The sequence below is a fragment of the Myotis lucifugus genome, unplaced genomic scaffold, assembly GCF_000147115.1.
Source record: "Myotis lucifugus unplaced genomic scaffold, Myoluc2.0 scaffold_338, whole genome shotgun sequence".
Lineage (NCBI taxonomy): Eukaryota > Metazoa > Chordata > Mammalia > Chiroptera > Vespertilionidae > Myotis > Myotis lucifugus.
Genome location: NW_005871386.1, coordinates 1113231 through 1131839, shown reverse-complemented (window position 1 = coordinate 1131839; position 18609 = coordinate 1113231). Strand labels below are relative to the sequence as shown.

Genomic DNA, 18609 nt, shown 5'->3' with positions numbered 1-18609 from the left:
CTTTAGACCTTTTTGTTATTTTGCTCTTTTTTGCCATTATAATGTATTGATTACAAACAGAAGAAATGGCCATCAATAAGATAGAACACTGGAAAGAAGAGTGGGGCAGAGGTGTACTAATATAACAAGGAGAAAAGAGGAGAAGGAAGGACAGACTGACAGGGCGAGTCCACTCCATGGGGGGGCGGGGCGGAGAGGCCAAAGACTGTGTCCCTCCGTCCCCCTGCACTGGTGAGGCGAGGCCTCCGGCAGCCCAGCCCCACGCCCCTCCCGCCCTGTGCCTGCGCCGCAGATAGGCTCTTACTACGGGAGTGAGATCACCGCGGTGGACATCGATGGCGACGGTGTGACTGACGTCCTGCTGGTGGGCGCCCCCATGTACTTCAGCGAGGGCCGAGAGCGAGGCAGGGTGTACGTCTACAATCTGAGACAGGTACTGCTTTGGGGGGCCTGGCAGCCTCCCAGGGGCACCGGGTCCCTGCCTTCGCCCTGGTGCCCACGAGGGAAGCTGGGTCGCGGGAGAGGCCCACGCCCGCGGCTGAGCCAGGCCAGGGAGGCCAGGAAGCTCCTCTGTCGCTGGGCTTCTGTAGCCAGAGGAGGAAAGGGGGGAGAGGGGGGAGAGGGGGGAGAGAGGCTGCTGCGGGCCAGAGGGGATCGTGACCCCGAGGGCCCTGCCAAGTCCCCCTGAGCCTTTTCCTGCCCCTGCTTTTCCAGAACCGGTTTGTTTACAACGGGACACTGCAGGATTCCCACAGCTACCAGAATGCCCGATTCGGGGCCTCCATCGCCTGGGTGCGCGACCTCAATCAAGACTCCTACAATGACGTGGTGGTGGGAGCCCCTTTGGAGGACAACCACGAAGGCGCCATCTACATCTTCCACGGCTTCCGAGGCAGCCTCCTAAAGACGCCGAAGCAGGTAGCGCCGATGCGGGGAGCCGGGCCCTCGAGTCCTAGTGGCTCCTGCTCAGCCACTGGCTCGGGGTTGTCTCCTGTCCTCACCCAGGGAAGGATCCCATCTCCTACCTCTACTTGCCTTGTGTCCCAGTTGTGAAATGGGCACATTTTTCTTCGGGGACTTCCACATCACCCCCATGGGCACCCCTCCCTGCTTAACTCTATCTCAACAACAGCAGAGTCCCAGGGACCCGAGCCTCACCCCTTCCACACGCGTCCATGCACCTGACCACAGTGGAGAACTCCCATCCAGGCTCGCTCTTCTCCAGAAATGCTCCAGGCTGGTCACCCTGCTCACCTCAAAAGCGACCCATTCCAGGTTCCGTCCCTGCAGGGTCATTTTCTTTGCTTAATGTTATTAGTAAGACAGGCTAATAGGCCACGTTGGAGATGCTAATGGGTTACCTTCCGGGTAACATGTACTTGCACTGCATGGGGAGCTCTTTGCAGACACAATACTTTAGTCCAAAGGCACAACCTGAAGGCAGGCCTTTCAGGGGCCAGCGCAGACCAGGCGGGGAGAGAGCTGTGGGCTGGAGAAGCGCGATGGTTTCAAATAGGCTCCTTCCGGGGTTCCCATCGGTATTTGCCTGTAGGGGGCCCCGCCCACCCTGGTCCAACAGGGTCCAGTCCCAGCTTTCTCTTCCCGCTCCCTAGAGAATCGCTGCCTCGGAGCTGGCCCCCGGCCTCCAGTATTTCGGCTGCAGCATCCACGGGCAACTGGACCTCAACGAGGATGGGCTCGTGGACCTGGCGGTGGGCGCCCTGGGCAACGCTGTGATTTTGTGGTTGGTTCCTTCGCTTTTCTTGACTCTTGGCTCTCCTGAGAGTCATGACGGATAAGGGTTTAAAAGATGTGCTTTGGGATCTGAGTCCCTTTCTTTAATCATTGTCAGCCGAACTCAGCCTGTTCCTACCCCATCGTGGTTACTAATCTTTGTATGGAACGACTAAGTTATTTTGAAGTCCCAACCCCTCTTCCCAATGGACTTATAAGATTGTTGAGCACTTAGTGTCAAAAAGCCCGTCTTAGAATGTATTCCAAAAGTTCTGGCTACTTAGGCATTTCTTCAACTTCAGCCTTTCAAGCTACTTAAAGGAACAGATCTCCCTTCTCCACTGGTGTGAAGAGTGTATGTAATACAGAGACTGCTTTCCCCCAAAGCCCTTCGGACTACTTGTCTCCTTTCCCAGGGCCTAATTCCTGCACCAACCCACTAGACCAGTGGTTCTCAACCTTCTGGCCCTTTAAATACATACAGTTCCTCATGTTGTGACCCAACCATAAAATTATTTTCGTTGCTACTTCATAACTGTAATGTTGCTACTGTTATGAATCGTAATGTAAATATCTGATATGCAGGATGGTCTCAGGCGACCCCTGTGAAAGGGTCGCTCGACCGCCAAAGGGGTCTCGACCCACAGGTTGAGAACCGCTGCACTAGACATTTGCCGTCTGTCTGCACACAGGGTCTCTCCTTAGCAGTAGTCTACAGCTTTAAAAAATTTTTTAAAAAAATCTTTCTGAAAGCCTGTATATTTTACCATGTGATGGCTACTTTTTGAGCTGAAAAAAAATTTTTTAATTTGAACTTTTTTTATATATGAGATATTTTTATCATAAATATGATAACTCAAGGAAATTTTGTAAAGTAAAGAAATCGCTCAGTTTCATCACCTTAACATTACCACTGTTAGCATTTTGGCCTGTCTCTTTTGAACTTTTTTCAGCCAGCATATAATGGTCTATAAATGCAACCACATTTTTCATGGCGCCTTGCTCACTGTCTCTCCAGAGGTGGGACACCACCTCCGCTCCCTGCAACAGCCGTCAAGTGGAGGGAGGGGGAGCAGGGCACCTGCGGGCTCCTCATGGCCCCGCTGGCCACGGCCAAGCTTCCGCTGCCCACACCCCAGGTGGTGTCCCCGGCCCGCTAGGCAGCGCAGGAGGCAGGGTCTCTGTGGGGGCAGCCTGTGCACTGGCACAAGGCCCAGCTCCCTGTGACGGTCTGCTCGACCGTGGCAGCTCTTAGGTCGTCAGAGGTGGCAGCTCGGACGGTGAAGGTATTCACTGTGTTGGTTCCAGTGAGGAAGCAAGACAGGTGACCAAGACCCAGGGTCAGGTGTATCAGTAGATGTGGCCTCGAAGGTCCTTAGGGTGACACACAACTAAGTAAGTCCTTTACAGGAAACAAAGTGAATGCATACACACACCCACAGGAAGGACTGGACCAAGCTCTAGCTTCCGAGGTCCACGCGAAGGGACTCGTGGGCAGAGCCCGCTGGGGAGACTTTAGGTCCCACGGATCTCACATGGGACTGCCTGCCTGTTAGCATCGCCTGGGGAGCTTTTAAAACTCTCACTACCCAGGCTTTGCCCAGCCACAGTCGTTTTTAAAGACTCCCCAGTGTTTGTTTCCAATGGATAGCTGAGTTCGAGAACCACTGAGATAAGCTATTATGTCCACACACCACACTGTCTCACTTACCTGCCTTGATACTTACAATTCCCGTGGGAGAGATCACGTGACCTGCCCAAATCCACCCTTTTCACTCCACAGCAGAGTACACAGCATGCCCCCCCCACCTTATGCTAAAAAGAGCAGAGTGTTAACACGGACATCACGCAGAAACTCTGAAGCATCTAAATCACACCACACTTACGTCTTTTCATCTCCATGCACGGTTTGGAAAGGCATTTCCTTCCCTGAATAGGTTTGACTTAGGCCAACAGAAGAGTAAGTTCCATTTCCTTGGCTGCCTGGACGGGTAGTGTGGGGTGGATGGGTGTGGAATATCTAGTACAGGGAGCGGGTCCCTCCTGTGCCTGCACACTGGCCTCACCTGGGAGCTTTCACACCAAGCCCTTCAAAGTCTGGTCCGGGGACCAACAGCAGCAGCAATCCCTAGAACTTGCTAGAAGTGCGGCATCTGTGCCCTCCTATAAGATCAGATCTGCATTTTCCCAGGTCCCCGAGAGATGTGCCCGTGTGTTGAAATATAGAAGCACTGCTTTAAGACATGGTGATGCCGATTCTGAGTGCAACTTGGGCACCAGGATTTTTCAAGCTCTCCAGATTATTCTAATGTTTATCCGGGGTTAGAAACCACTGTTCTCAAAGTGATGAGGAGGCCGAAGGAAGTCAGTATGGTCCGCAGTAAGGAAAACAATGAAGGGCTGCCTCAAGGAGCAAGGAGGTGGCTGAGCCGCCCCGCATCACCTATGCCAGTTTGCCCAATTCTTCAACAACTAGGGTCCTCTTTGCCCACCGTGCCCACACACTGCCTCACCCTCCAGCGATGGTTTTGCGTATTCCCCTCCCATCGGCTCTCCGCCTGTCCCCCAGGTCACAGCAGCTGCCCGCCCTTCTCCTCCAGGTCCCGCCCCGTGGTTCAGATCAACGCCAGCCTCCACTTCGAGCCGCCCAAGATCAACATCTTCCACAGGGACTGCAAGCGCAGCGGCAGGGACGCCACCTGCCTGGCCGCCTTCCTCTGCTTCACGCCCGTCTTCCTGGCACCGCACTTCCAAACAGCGACAGTCGGTAAACCGGGCCCTCCCTCTCCCCCATGGACTTTGGGATTGCTCTGTTTCAAAACCTGGGCTTTCACTGGGTTTTAAGTACCAGGCCACACCTAGAGCCCTTTGATGACTGCTAGATGCCCATTTGACGCTCTGATTCTAAAGGACAGAGGGGGGATATCAGGCCAGTGAGCAGTGATGACCGAAGGAAAGGCCAGGAGAAGAGGAAGTAGTTGGGGTGCAATTGGGATCAGAACAGAGGACTGGAAGCAGTGGAGTAAATTGGTGCAAATGCCATGAAGTCAGCCTGGATGCAGGGACACTCAGACCCAGGAGGGGAGCTGGGAACAGGGATCAGGCGATGAAGACCCTGTAGCCGTGGGCACTGCCCCAGGAGGTGTGAGTCTGCAGCAGGGCGGTGTGCTTCTGAGGGTCCATCACTTCACTTCCGGCCAAGGCTGGGGGCAGACACTGCTCGTGGCAGCCTTGGGCCCAGGCAGCCCTAGGAAGTGCCAGCTGCAGGCCCTGGGACCAGGCTGGGCCGTGCAGGAAGTGAGGACTACAGAGAGCTTCTCAGCCAAGAGCAGGGCCAACCGGACGAAGAAGAAGCAGGTGGGGGGGGGGATGAGAACAGTCGGGCCTGGGTGGTGTGCTTTCTCTCATCTTCTTCCTATGAACGGAGAAAGATGCCAGGACCTGGCGCACCCAGAGGGCCAGCTGGGTTACACGAAGGACTGGGCCTTCCTGGAATCAGCGGAAGATCAGCCTCGTTGAAGGGGGGGGGGGGGGCTGTAGGACTTCAACCCCACATCAGAGTCTTAAGTTTGAGGACGTGGTGGGAAGCTGGTGGGAGCTGGCCAGCCTCCCCCCACTAGTGTGATGGGACCTGCCACCTGCAGAGGCTCTGAGCCAGACAGGCTGGGATCCCAGACCCAAGGGTGAGCGCTGCGGGGAGGGGTAGAAAGGTGTGTTGGCTCCAGGAGGGGCTCAAACGGGCATCACCCTGACCCTTGTTCTGTCTCCTCTCCTCCTACTGCATTCATTTTCCCTCCATTTCTTCCTCTATCTCTTTCCCTTCACTGTCAGCCTCATTTCCCTTCCTCCTCCTCTGCTTTCCTCTTCTCTTCGGTTCCTTTCTTTGCTCCTTTCTCCTTCATCGCTTGCTCTCTGCATGGGTGTTTCCTGCCCACACTGGGCCTCCTGAGGAGAGAGGAGCAGCTCTTCGCTGGCCAGCCTGGCGGGCTTCCTGGAGGAGGCTGACTTTCCAGAGGCTGTTTTATTTATTTTTTTTAAATATATTTTATTGATTTTTTACAGAGAGGAAGGGAGAGAGATAGTCAGAAACATCGATGAGAGAGAAACATCGATCTGCTGCCTCCTGCACATCCCCTACTGGGGATGTGCCCGCAACCCAGGCACATGCCCTTGACCGGAATCGAACCTGGGACCATTCACTCCGCAGGCCGACGCTCTATCCACTGAGCCAAACCGGTTTCGGCGAGGCTGTTTTTAAATGAGAGGCAACAGCCTTGGGTGGAAATGTGGCTTCACTTCATGGTCTGCCCTCCTCCTTCCTCAGGCATCAGGTACAATGCACCATGGATGAGAGGCGGTACACGCACGAGCCCACCTGGATGAGGGCGGGGACCGATACACAAACAGGGCTGTCCTGCTTTCCTCCGGCCAGGAGCACTGTGACCGGATCAGCTTCCATGTCCTGGTGAGCCTGACGCCCTGCAGCCCCAGTAGCAGAACCCAAGTTCCGACCGGAAGGGGACACGGAGCTGGGATGGGGGTGCTGCCGCAGGAGAGTCAGATTGTTCAGCTGGTGCCAGCAGCCCTCGGGGGCCAGCCAGTGGACAGTGCCCTAGACCGTGGCCACCCCATACTCAGGCCCCAGAGAAAAGGCCATTGGGACACTCTGCCTACACTGACAGTACCCTCCTCCGAAATTCCTTCTTCCCCAGCTCTCAGGCGCCCACTGTTTCCTTAGCAGGGGATGAAATGTGGAGGGGGTGCGCTCAGTGAGGTCTAGTGGAAAGAGCAGGGTCAGCCAGCAGGGACCGTGGCTTGGAAAAAAAGAATAAGCAGGCATCGACTGAAAATGAAGACCAGGCGAGGCCAGTGAGGTGGACAAGCTGGGAGGAGGGACAGAGGGAGGCCAGCCTGGCAGAGAGGGAGAACCCATGAGGGCCTGGTGCCCCACTTAATGGATAAAGAAACTTCAAGTAGCCAGGCCACAGCTCCAGCCTCAGGGACACAAGCACGGGCACTCAGAGCCCCCTGGCCCAGGAAGCAGTGGGCACAGTCAGCAAAGCCAGTGGGTGAGAAGCGCTCGCGTCTGTTAACAGGGGGCCTCTTCTGAGGTGCTGGTAACGGGGCCTCAAAGTGTGGCCCCGGGACCAGCAGCGTCCCCATCACCGGGGACCTTGTTAGAAATGCACATTTTCAACCCCCATCCCAGACCTACTGAACCAGAAACTCTGTGGGGGGGACTCAGTGTCTTCACAGCCCTCCCCCAGCCCAGGGATCCTGCAGCACCTCCTGTGTGGGAGCTACGGCCTTAATACAAAGAAGCCACGCATGTCAGGATCGGGGTTCCCTGAGGGAGGTTTTTTAGGCACCTCCAAGCATCCCTCTCACCATCTATACATAGACCAGCCGGAATCACCCCTATTTTGGCCACAGGCTGTTCCTTCATGGGTTTAACACACTGAGTAAGCCCCGTCACTGTGCCAGGCCTGTGCTAAGAGGCTTCGGAGGGAGGAGGACCGACACACAACCAGGAGCTTGAGAGCCATAGTGGCGGTGGCGGTGACGGGTCTGGACAGGATGTGGGGATGGGTGCTGCCGGCTTCCTGGAGGTGGAGGTGTTGGGAGGTGGGTGCCCGGCCATGAGGAATGAGCAGGAGCTTGGGGAGACACAAAGCAGCCAGGTTGCCACAGGCCGAGCCCAGGGGCCTGTCCGGGAGACACACTCTCCAGCTGCGGCCCCGACTGGCAACCTCCAGCCCCCACGGCAGCGCCCCTACCCTGTCCTCGTGCTGAGGGCCCACAGGGCACTGCCCTCCCGGTTTAGGGAGGTGACGTCCCTCTCAGTGGTCCCGGCCCAGGAACGGCTGTCCCCTCTGCCCTCACCGTCCTCACCTCCTCCCGCACAGGACACCGCTGACTACGTGAAGCCAGTGACCTTCTCGGTGGAGTATTCCTTGGAGGACCCCGACCACGGCCCCATGCTGGACGACGGCTGGCCCACTACCCTCAGGGTCTCGGTACGTCCTGGCACACAGGGCACACAACCCCGGTGCATGCCCCAGCCGCGCCCCTACCTCCTCCCGGAGGCCCAGACCCGAGGGGGCAGCCCTGAAGGATTCTCCCCCTGCTCCTGCCCGCAAACCCACAGCACGCTCCCTCCCGCCTCCCTGTGGCCTGTGCTGAACCATCTTTTGAGGGGAAGGACCAGGCCTTCTCCTATTGGAGGCGCCCTGTACCCCAGCACAGGGTGAGCATTGAGTGGGACACAGGACCTGAGGGCCTCAGAGCTCATCGCCGCCTCGCTTACAGATGAGGGCCCTGGAGGCCGAGAGGGCCTGGTCTGCGGCTTGTTGAATGACTGGCTGAGAGCAGACACCCTTCCCACCTGCTCCTAAGTTTTCCAAAAACAGGTGCTTTTGCCTCATCCTGGGCTCTGGCCCCACCCTCACTCACGTTTTCTAACCCCTGGCTCGAGGGGCATCGGGATTTTCTGAAACCTGACACGAGCTCCGACACCTGCCACTCCTTACCGTCCCACTCAGAGGAGACGTCAGACGGGTGCCATTCTGTGCGAGCTGCCCTGGGAAACCAGGCAAATGTGTAAACTGCAGGATCTCAGACCTGAGCCCTCAGGATTTAGGAAACAGCTCAAAACAGACCACAGAGCTCTCAAGACAGTGACCTGCGAGGTCTGGTCTCTGAGAAGGTCCCTGAGAATGACTGCACAGAATCCAGCCGGCAAACAGAGTTTCAGTTACTCAACTCACGTTCTCACATGTGTTTCTCCAACATAACAGGGTTCCAATAATATCACTTCTGAAAATCCCCTTTGCTCCCATTCACCTCGATCAAGTCCCCCCGCTCCCCAGGCACCGCCCCTTCCCAGACCTCCCACACTCTGCCGCCCGACCCTCAACCTTCACACCGCCCTCTCCCTCCTGCTTCTGAGTCACAAATGGGTAAGAGAGGCTGCCTTAAAATGCAGTAGAGAGGGAGAGACCTGGACTGGCAATGCCAGGAGACAGGACGAGCTGGGTGTACTATGTCATCAATGTTTTCCCCATCACCGTAATTACGGAGCCATGACAGCCCATGACTGAGTATGTGTCACTCATTGTACACACACGGAAGCACGTGATGCAGGTTCATGTGCAGGGTACTCAGTGCTCTGACACCGGTGACCTCGATGCAGGTTGGTGACAAGCGTCACCGGCCAGGGGCCAGGTGGAAGAGCTCCGAGGAAGTGTAACGGAGCAATCAGACGATAGGGTGCAGGGACTTCCTGGAGGAGGTGGCTTTTGACTAGATCGTAACGGATGATGTGCAGAGATGAGGAGGATGGGCTTCGCTCCAGGAGCACTGGCAGGGAAGTGGAAAGCAGCAAGGTGAAGAGATGTGTAAAGAGAAGGTGAGAAATCGAGCCATAGAAGACCGTCTGGGGCACACTACTGAGGGCCTTGCGAAGCAGCGAAGCTTCTAGAAATGCTGTTCATCTGGACTCCTAAGCCCCCAACAAATTAGAAACATTCTCCTCATCACTCTTCTACAGTCTTATTTAGCTTCTGTTAAATGCCCAGCACTGACCTCTTGGGGGAATGAGCCATTCCATATAATTGAGTCTAACAGCTGCTTATGACATGAAAGTATTCCTTTTAGTGAACTGGATGGGAATTTTCCCGAAGGTTGTTATGTAGTTTCCACACTTCGTACAGCACGCTGGACAGAGGCGGGGCGGATTCTGTTGGAGCCCTGAAATCACCTAAACGGCAGTGAAGCCCCCGAGGCCACCAAAGTGACTTGAACTGTGTCCCTTCGCAGAATGACCTCTTTGCCCAACTTCATGTGGCTCTGCCGTCTTCTTTCCTGGCACTATTGCAGTGTGCCTGCTTCTAGCTGCAAATCCCCCTCCTCCCCTCCCTCTCCTCCCCCCACCACTCCACCCTGTGATGGGGAAGCCGAGGGGCCGGCTTCATAGGAATGTGTCTAAACTATGAGCATGTGGATCTAAGTCAGTGGTTCTCCACCTTGGCTGCACATTAGAATCACCTGGGAATCTTTTTAAAATCCTGATTTCTGGGCCTCCTCCTCCGGAAATTCTGTTTCTTTGTTACTAATGTTGTGGCCCCACCCCATAACAAAGACACAGAATCTCCGGAGGATGAGGCCCAGAAATCAGGATTTAAAAAGATTCCCAGGTGATTCTAATGTGCAGCCAAGGCTGAGAACCACTGTTCTAAGTAAAGGCCAGGAGCTCACCTCTGAGAAAAGTTGGTGAAGTGAAGATACACCTGGCCTCTGTGGCACCTGCTTCCCCTCCCCTGGGGCTTGGGTTGGTTCTTGGGAGAGACAGTCGCTGCTCCTCAGGGGCTTGACTTGAGTACCCAACTGCCTGGATGGGCCATGGGCACATCAAGCTCAACATGCCCTCAACCGAATGTGCCCCTAAGCCAACGTGCCCTCCACTTAACCCTCCACTTAGGAGCGAATGGTGCGGCCATCCTTCCAGACCTAAAAGAGAGACTCGGCCAACATCCTGGGCCCTTTCGGCCAATATCCTGGGCCCTTTCTCCCTTAGCCCTAGGAACCTGGGCCTACTGGTCCCTCTCTCCTCTCCACACCCACTACCACACTGACACCATCACCACCTCCTTCAGGAACATTTCAGCAGCCTCCTCCGGGGTCTCCCTGCCTCTGCTCTTAACTCTTCAAGTTCATCCCCCCATGGAAGCCAGGGGGGCCTGTAGTCTACAGGTCTGGCCGCTCACTCCCTGCACAGGCAGTTCACGGGTCCTCTCAGTTGTAAGGCATGACCCCAGGGCCCTTGGGAACTGGCCCTGCCCATCTCTCCATCTCCCCCACCCCTGACTATAGCAACACCAAACTACGCGCTGTCTCCCAAACTCCGCATGCTGTTTCTGCCTCAGGACCTTTGCACAGGCTCCTCCTTTCTCCGAGACTTTCCTCTCCCTCGGGTCCATCAGCTAATGGCTCATCCTTCAGAACTTCCCTGAACTTCCCTGACGCCTTCTCTGACCGTCTATAGGACAAAATAACTGTTTCCTCCCTCTGCCTCTTCCATTCGTCATACAGATTTCTTTTTTGCACATTTCACACTAGAATTAGTTGTTCACACAGCAGTCTTCCCCATGAGCTGAGAGCAGAATCTGTGTCTTCCTCATCTGATAGCCCTAGGATAGCCACTCACACAGAAGACGATCAGTGCATGTTCGCTGGAACGGGCCTGCTGGGGAAGTGGGCACTTTGTGCTACCAGCTCCGTTAAGGTCTGAGAGGGACCCAGGAGGAGTTGAGTTTTGAGCCGTCTTTTAAAGAAGGGAACATCTACGCAAAAGCATGAGAAACGGCAGTGCGGTGTCTGGAAGGGGCAGAAAAGACGAAGCCCATGTCTAGTGCAGTAGAGAGAGGAGCTGGTGTGCGGTGGGGGTGAGGGACGTGGACTCCAGGCTGTGGGTCTCCCACCCAGCCACCCCCCGCCCCCTGGCTCTCCCCGGTCCAGGTTCCCTTCTGGAATGGCTGCAATGAGGACGAGCACTGTGTCCCTGACCTCCTGCTGGATGCCCGCAGCGACCTGCCCACAGCCATGTGAGTCTGGCTCCCCCTGCCCCTCCCCTGACTCCTCTCCCTTCCCTGCTGGTACAGCTGGGAACTCCAGGGCCCTGGATTAATCCCTGCACATCCTTCTCATAAGCAGCATGGATCACATACTGAACTTGGAGCCTCGGTCTAGTCCAGGCTCTGCCTCTAACTCCTGGGTGACCTCAGGCAGGTCTCCTCCTTCTCTGGGCCTCAGTTGCCTCCTATATAGAATGAAACCTGCGAGTCTAATCAAACCTCTTCAAACTTCGTTTAGAAAAGGGAATCCTTTCTTTGGAGCCCATATTACAAAACAGACAAAAGGTGGAGACCAGGGCCCTGGAGATCCAGGTCCTCGTCCTCCAATCCCAGACTAGGTGACCTTTATGGTTCATTGACTGGCTGCGTGAGCTCCATGCTAAGGAGACTAGCAGAGGGTGCCTGCAATCCCCTCGAAGACACAACTAGCCTACAAGGAAAGGGAAGGAACAATATCCTATTTTGCATTTATGTTTTCAAATTTTTTGTGCTCAATTTTTAAACAACTATGAGATGATTTAGATAGAAGACATATACACTGTGACATATACAAAAAATAGAAATAGCCATTCAAACCTTGTAGAAGGATGAAGAAGCACATATTCCAAGCACCTAGCCAGTGGTCAGCAAACTGCGGCTCGCGAGCCACATGCGGTTCTTTGGCCCCTTGAGTGTGGCTTTTCCACAAAATACTGACTTCTGCTCATGGGCCACGAAGTTTCAATTGCACTGTACATGCGCGCCCACACGTGGTATTTTGTGGAAGAGCCACACTCAAGGGGCCACAGAGCCGCATGTGGCTCACGAGCCACAGTTTGCCGACCACTGACCTAGGCTAATAATCAGAATGATCTCTTCATTTAGCTCTGAGCTTCCTGGCAGCCAAAGCCAAAGGAAAAGTTGCTGAGCAGAGAGGTGATGCATGAGTAGTAAGGTCTATCCCCGCCTCCCCCTTCACCGGCCTGGTCCCTGGGGGTCTCTTTCCTGCAGGGAGTACTGCCAGAGGGTGCTGAGGAAGCCCGCTCAGGACTGCTCCGCATACACGCTGTCCTTCGACACCACAGTTTTCATCATCGAGAGCACGCGCCGGCGGGTGGCGGTGGAGGCCATGCTGGAGAACAGGGGCGAGAACGCCTATAGCACGGTCCTAAATATTTCACAGTCAGCAAACCTGCAGTTTGCCAGCTTGATCCAGAGGGTAAGACCACAGTGACCTGCCCAGCCTGCCTGGGGCAAAGGGCAGAGGCAGAAGAGGAGGGCTCAACCTGGCTGCACATTAGACTCCACCAGGGAGCTTACAAATTCCTGTGCCCAGACTTCTCCCCAACTTCTAATTGATCTAGTCTGGGTGGGGCCTGGATCTAGTCTGGGTGGGGCCTGGATCAGCTGCCCAGGTGGAGGCAGTGTACCTCCAGGATTGAGAACCAGCAGTAGAGGGGAATCTGAGCCCTTCAGGAACATGGGGAGGAAGGCCCTTCAGCCCGTGTCCTTGGCCCTCACCCACACAGACATGCATAAACACGCATACACCAAGCCTGTGTGCACCAGACATATACCCCCAGCTTTCTCAGAAGGGGCCTTCCAACAAGAATTAGAACAGGTTACTCTTACTTTAAAACCTCCCATCATTCCTGCTTACTTTCACAACAAATTCCAAACTCCTTATGATGGCATCCGAGGCCAGGCCCTGCTTCCCCACCCACCACCTGCCGCTTCTGCCCTCTCCTCCACCCCTATAGCCCCACTGGCCACCGCTGTTCCCACACACCAAGGCCCTCCCACCACGGTCCCCTGCCTGGGGCTCCTCCCTCCTCTGCCCAGCAAATTCCTGCTCCTTCTTAGTAACCACTTACAATGCCCGGCACTGTGCTCAGCTCTTGGCATGATGGTGATGGAGGTGGTGGTGGAGGTGGTGGAGGTGGTGGAGGTGGTGGAGGTGGAGATGGTGATGGAGGTGGTGGTAGAGGTAGTGGTGGTGGTGTTGGCAGTGGTGGAGGTGGAGGTGGTGGTAGTGGTGGAGGTGGTGGTAGTGGAGGTTGTGGTGGTGGAGGTGGTGGTGGTGATAATGGTGGTGATGGTGATGGTGATGGCAGTGGTGGTAGTAGTATCCCCATTTTACAGAGGAGGCAACTGAGGCATAGAGAAGGGTTGAATGGTCTGGACAGGACCACCCAGCTAGTAAGTGGCTGAATGGGATTTCCGCCCAGCAGCTGGCCCCTGAGCTGCTCTTCAGGACCAGGCGTAGTCCTCATGTCACACTCTCTGGGCTTCCTTCCCACGGGCACATAGGCCCCACAGAGCTCTGTGGCACAGCCTGTATGTGCTCCAAGGAAATCACAGTGTCCGAGTGCTGCCTGTGCTAGCCCTGGACTCCCGGGTGCAAATGCCCTGACTTAGCCACATGTGTCCCCAGGGTTGGGCCAGGGCTGGACACAGAAGATCCTCCAGACAAGTCTGTTGAATAAAACTGAGACATCGTTGTCATGGTGGGTGCTGGGGTGTCCCAGGTCCCCGCAGATGCAGTGTCTGTTCTCGTTCATCTCAGAGTGTCCACCTGGAGCCCGGAGTGGGAGGACCAGGTGTCAGTGCCTTTCTGTCCTCACCTCCCCTGCAGAGCCACTGCCCAGCACCGCCCAGCCTCAGGCCCTCTCAGGCCCAGGCCTACCGCCAGCCTCCTCCTCAGCCCTGAGATGAGGGGCCCGTCTGACAGTCTTTCCCAGCCTCTCCGGCCCGGAGGCTTTGTATCTGTCTCTTTAGGGGAAATTGAGCCCCAAACCTGCAGCCACCGTCTTCTGCTTCCCGGCCCAGACTCTGTAAGCCTGTGTCTACTCATAGCCCTGGGAGGAAGGCATCATGGAGTTTTGTTTCTGTGGCCCGGAGGGGCTTGGCAGTGCGTGAAGGAGAAGAGACGTGGCGAGTTCTGTAAAGGCCGTGTCCACACACACGCGGGTGGTGTGTGGGGCTGGCCTGCAGCCTGGCTCCTCCACAGCCAGAACATGCTCACTGCTTGGAGACCAGCCTCTCCTCTGTCTTCCCACCCCCCCAACCCACCATCTGGCCAAGGAGAGCACCCCCTCCGCCAAATGCAGATGTGTTTGTCTATCACACACACATGCAAAAAACATACAAACCTACATAAACATCCAAGCAAACACATACTATATGTGCATGCAATGGGGCACATGCACATACATGTACTCACGTGCAGACCAGCACACACAGTCTACACAGATGTATCTCCACATCCCCACGTGCATGTGCCCAGGCTGTGCCCAGTGGTGCAGTACCCACGATGGGGATAAACACCCCTCATGATAGCTGCCATACATGGAATGATCACACAAGTCTGGGCGTTGAATGAAGCCCTGCATTTGCATGCGTTGTGTCATTTAATCCTCGTAACAACTAAATGTGGTCAGTACTATCATCCCCATTTAACAGATGAGCAAAATGAGACCCAAGCAAATGAGTGCACAGCCAGCAGCATGTAGCTACATACTGAGTGTGAGTCCCTTCCCCCTGGACCTGTGCTCAGGGCACAGCTAGCCCAGCTGGGCCCCAGGCAGGCTGGGGAGCCTGGTGGCACCGCCCCCCCCCACAAACTCTGCCAGTCCAGCAGCCAGTGAGTGACCTGTGGCTGAGTGTCGGGAACCAGACAGCGGTGGGAGGGTTTGGAGAAGGTCAGCTGCAGGAAAAGGAAAGAGAAAGAAGCATTGCCTGCAAGTCTGGCAGCGGGGGCTCAAGGGGAGGCTCATGACAAGGGAGCAGCCAGCCCTGAGGGAGGCGGAAGAGACTCAGAGAAATCCCCACAGTTCCCCTCCGGAGTCAGCCCATATCCCACCCACTGTTATTCTGGATCACAAAGTCATGCGAGACCCCAAAAGCCTCATTTCTTGGCTCACAGAGATCCTTTGCAATCCTCTGATAGAAAGGCATGCGGCCAATTAAAGGGCTGCAAAGCCAGAGAGAGGTGGGACAGCCAGACTGGAGAGCCTTCGAATCCAAACACTGGCCAGTTACTTCCCATTTCAGGGCCTCAGTGTCCCCACCTGTACGCAGCATGAGTCCTGAGTCCTGGGTTGATACAGAGGGAATGACAAGGCGTGCACAGGAGCTCTGAACCCCTCTATCCACAACCCAGCACCACTGAGAGTGTCCCCATCACTGCCACACCTGAGCCTCCAGCGCCCCTGTGGTCCCAGCATCAGCGGGCCTGTGCTGCTGCTTCAGAGTGGGCAATGGGGGGTAAGGGTGCCCCCAGACCTGGGTGACCTGGGTCTCAGGCCCCATCTAATTGCTGCCCCTGTCCCCCACCACCCACCACCCACCCACAGGAGGACTCTGACGGCAGCATTGAGTGTGTGAACGAGGAGAGGAGACTCCACAAGAAAGTCTGCAATGTCAGCTATCCCTTCTTCCGGGCCAAGGCCAAGGTGAGGCTGGGGCCCGTTTGGGAAGGCAACAGGGCGGGTACTGGGAGGCTCAGGGAGGCAAGAGAAATGAAAGTGAGCAGAAAGGAGGGCTGGGGAGGGATGGAGAGCACAGGCCCCTTCACCGCCACCCCACCTCCCTCAGCCACTGTCTCACTGCCCTTTAAATCCTCTAAACCAGCGGTTCTCAACCTGGGGGTCGCGACCCCTTTGGGGGTCGAACGACCCTTTCACAGGGGTCGCCTAAGACCATCGGAAAACACATATATAATTACATATTTTTTTGTGATTAATCACTATGCTTTAATTATGTTCAATTTGTAACAATGAAATTGGGGGTCACCACAACATGAGGAATTGTATTAAAGGGTCGAGGCTTAGGAAGGTTGAGAACCACTGCTCTAAACTAACAAGTCGTCTAAATACCCAGCCACTGTCTCGGGGCTGTGCATGGGGAGAAAATTAACATTTCTCAAGCACCTACCACGTGCTTCAAAGTGCATGTGACATGAGTATAGGCGTGTGGCGTGGAGAGAGAAGCAAATTCAAGGGGAAGGGGAGGAGAACTACAGATTGTGGGGGCATTTGCCCATCACCCCTGGGCAGTGGGCAGCCACTGAGGGTTCTGGAGCAAGAGAAGGCCTGAGCTGAGCTGGGTCTGATGGAGGGGCGCTCAAGGCAGGAGCCAGCCAGAGAGCAGAGTGGTTCCCAGGCGCAGGGTCTGCAAGATGGGGAACTAGGGCTCCTTATGAAAGAACCTCCCCAGTGGAACTGCAAGTCAAGATGGTAGTTTCAGGGTGCAACTCTGACAAACCAGGAGTTCTAGATTGAAGTCCCGGGGGGAGCACACAGCACAAGCTCCTCTCCCTGGGAGAAGGGGACCCCAGGTCTCCTGGGGAAACTCCAGGAGGGACAGACTTGGGAAGAGCACAGTGGTTTGTGCAAAGCCCTAGCACCACGCACCTCCCCATAGTGAGGAGAGGAAGGCACCGAGGAGGGTCAGATGTCAGAGGGTTATAGTCAGGGACCCAGGCCCACTCCTGGGCAAAGGCCAAGGGAAGCGGCAAGACCGGGCCATCAGAGTGGCCAGAGGGCTGCTGGACAAGGAGGCAGGTGCTTATTAACCTCTGGGTGGCCTGGGCAGCCATCACGCTTCTTCAGGCCTCAGCCCACCACACGCAAGAACGAGGAGTGAGAGGCCTGTCCTACCGCCCCCACAGGCTGTGCTGCGTGGTGACAGCCAGCTCCCCTTCTCACCAGCAAGCCCTCCCCGTGAAAATCCTGCAGAGAGTCTGAAGTTGGGCTTGCTGCCTTCCAGTTGCCTGTAGCTAAAAGCAAAAGTGGAGGAGGAGGGCAGGGGGCTGCCCACTGTCAGGCAGTCCTGCCAGAGGAGCCGTTGTCTGGCTGTGTCCCCGTCACCGGCCTCAGGCCTTTACTCAGCACCTGGCCACTCCCAGCCAGCAGGGCTCACCCAAAGGTGCAGGGGGCTGGGAGGGCGGGTCAGGGCTTGTCCAGGCAATGCCCAGACTCGCAGTTCCCAGCCACCCCAGCTCCAGTGACTTCTTCCTTGCAGGTGGCTTTCCGTCTAGATTTTGAGTTCAGCAAATCCGTCTTCCTGCACCACCTGGAGGTCCAGCTCACGGCCGGCAGGTCAGGGCCTGGCTGCTCGCTCTCCCTCCTGCACACCTGCTCTGCCCCTCCCCGCACTGAGTCTCCCACCAAGCCCTGTCCCCAACTGCCCCAACAGGGGTGGGGTCCTGGTCAGTCCCCAATGAGGGCCACCCACTGCCTGCGGCGGCCACCATTCATTCTTGGGCTGCTTGGATATAAATAATACCTTTATCTTCATGTAATATTTCTATATAGCAGCTGTCTAAAAACCAGTTTTAAAGCACTGTGCATACAATAGCTCAGTCAGTCCTCACTGCAGTCCCTAAGATAGGGAAAGCAGGGGTTATTCCCCACCCCGCCTCAAGTTACAGGTAAGAAAAGGGAGGCTCAGAGAGGTTGAGTGAATTTCCCAACGACACATAGCACAACTGGGAGCTGGACATTAGTGTCCTACTCTATGTCCAGGGCTCTTTCTGTCCTGTTCACCTCTCTCCTCTTTGAAATGTTTCCATTTTTAAAAGAGCTTCCCTTACTCTGTGTAGATCTGTCTGTTTCCCTCCCAGGGAATTTGCTATGGGTTCACAGGGTGAATCCCCCTGTGTGGGTAGTAAACACTTTTTTCTTTTTCACAGAATTACATTCTCTGTGTGGGAAGGGAGGCAGGAAGGGATCTGATAAATCTGCAGCCTTGTAACTGGCCCAAACCCTCCTAGAATTTTTCCTCGCTGAGAAATAAATACTGAAGGCAACCCAAACACTGACCTTCCAACACATGCACACACATACACTCACAGACATACCCTCAGTCACACCCAAGTCAGAGGTCGCGGGAGGGAGCACTGGAGATCAACCACCAGCATGCCTGTGGTTAAACTGTGCATGTGGGTGGAATTCTCACGTGACCCGAGACAGTTTGTAAAATGTATGGATACCCTCAGGCCCCCTCAGGCCCTTCCTGCTCTGAGAAAGCTCGGCCCTGTTCTCACGGAGACGAGCGCACCTGCGCAGTGTGTCCTCGCACCTGTTCTCACAGGAGAGGAGTGCACCTGCGCAGTGTGTCCTCACACCTGTTCTCACGGGAGACGAGTGCACCTGCGTGTGTCCTTGCACCGTGTCCTCGCACCTGTTCTCACGGGAGACGAGCGCACCTGCGCAGTGTGTCCTCACACCTGTTCTCACGGGAGACGAGCGCGCCTGCGCAG

The 18609-nt window shown here is 55.7% G+C and overlaps 1 protein-coding gene across 1 annotated transcript in view; it reads left to right on the top strand.

Moving 5' to 3' along the window:
- ITGA11 (integrin subunit alpha 11) overlaps positions 1-18609 on the top strand; it is a gene marked incomplete at its 5' end in the record, with an annotated part of 45095 nt that overhangs the window by 13947 nt on the left and 12539 nt on the right. Inside the window, 12 exon segments of the mRNA XM_014466426.2 lie at positions 293-433; positions 715-918; positions 1614-1744; positions 4335-4501; positions 6059-6070; positions 6073-6093; positions 6096-6199; positions 7641-7751; positions 11251-11336; positions 12357-12564; positions 15701-15799; positions 17370-17446. Coding sequence (XP_014321912.2) covers positions 293-433; positions 715-918; positions 1614-1744; positions 4335-4501; positions 6059-6070; positions 6073-6093; positions 6096-6199; positions 7641-7751; positions 11251-11336; positions 12357-12564; positions 15701-15799; positions 17370-17446 — 1361 coding nt within the window.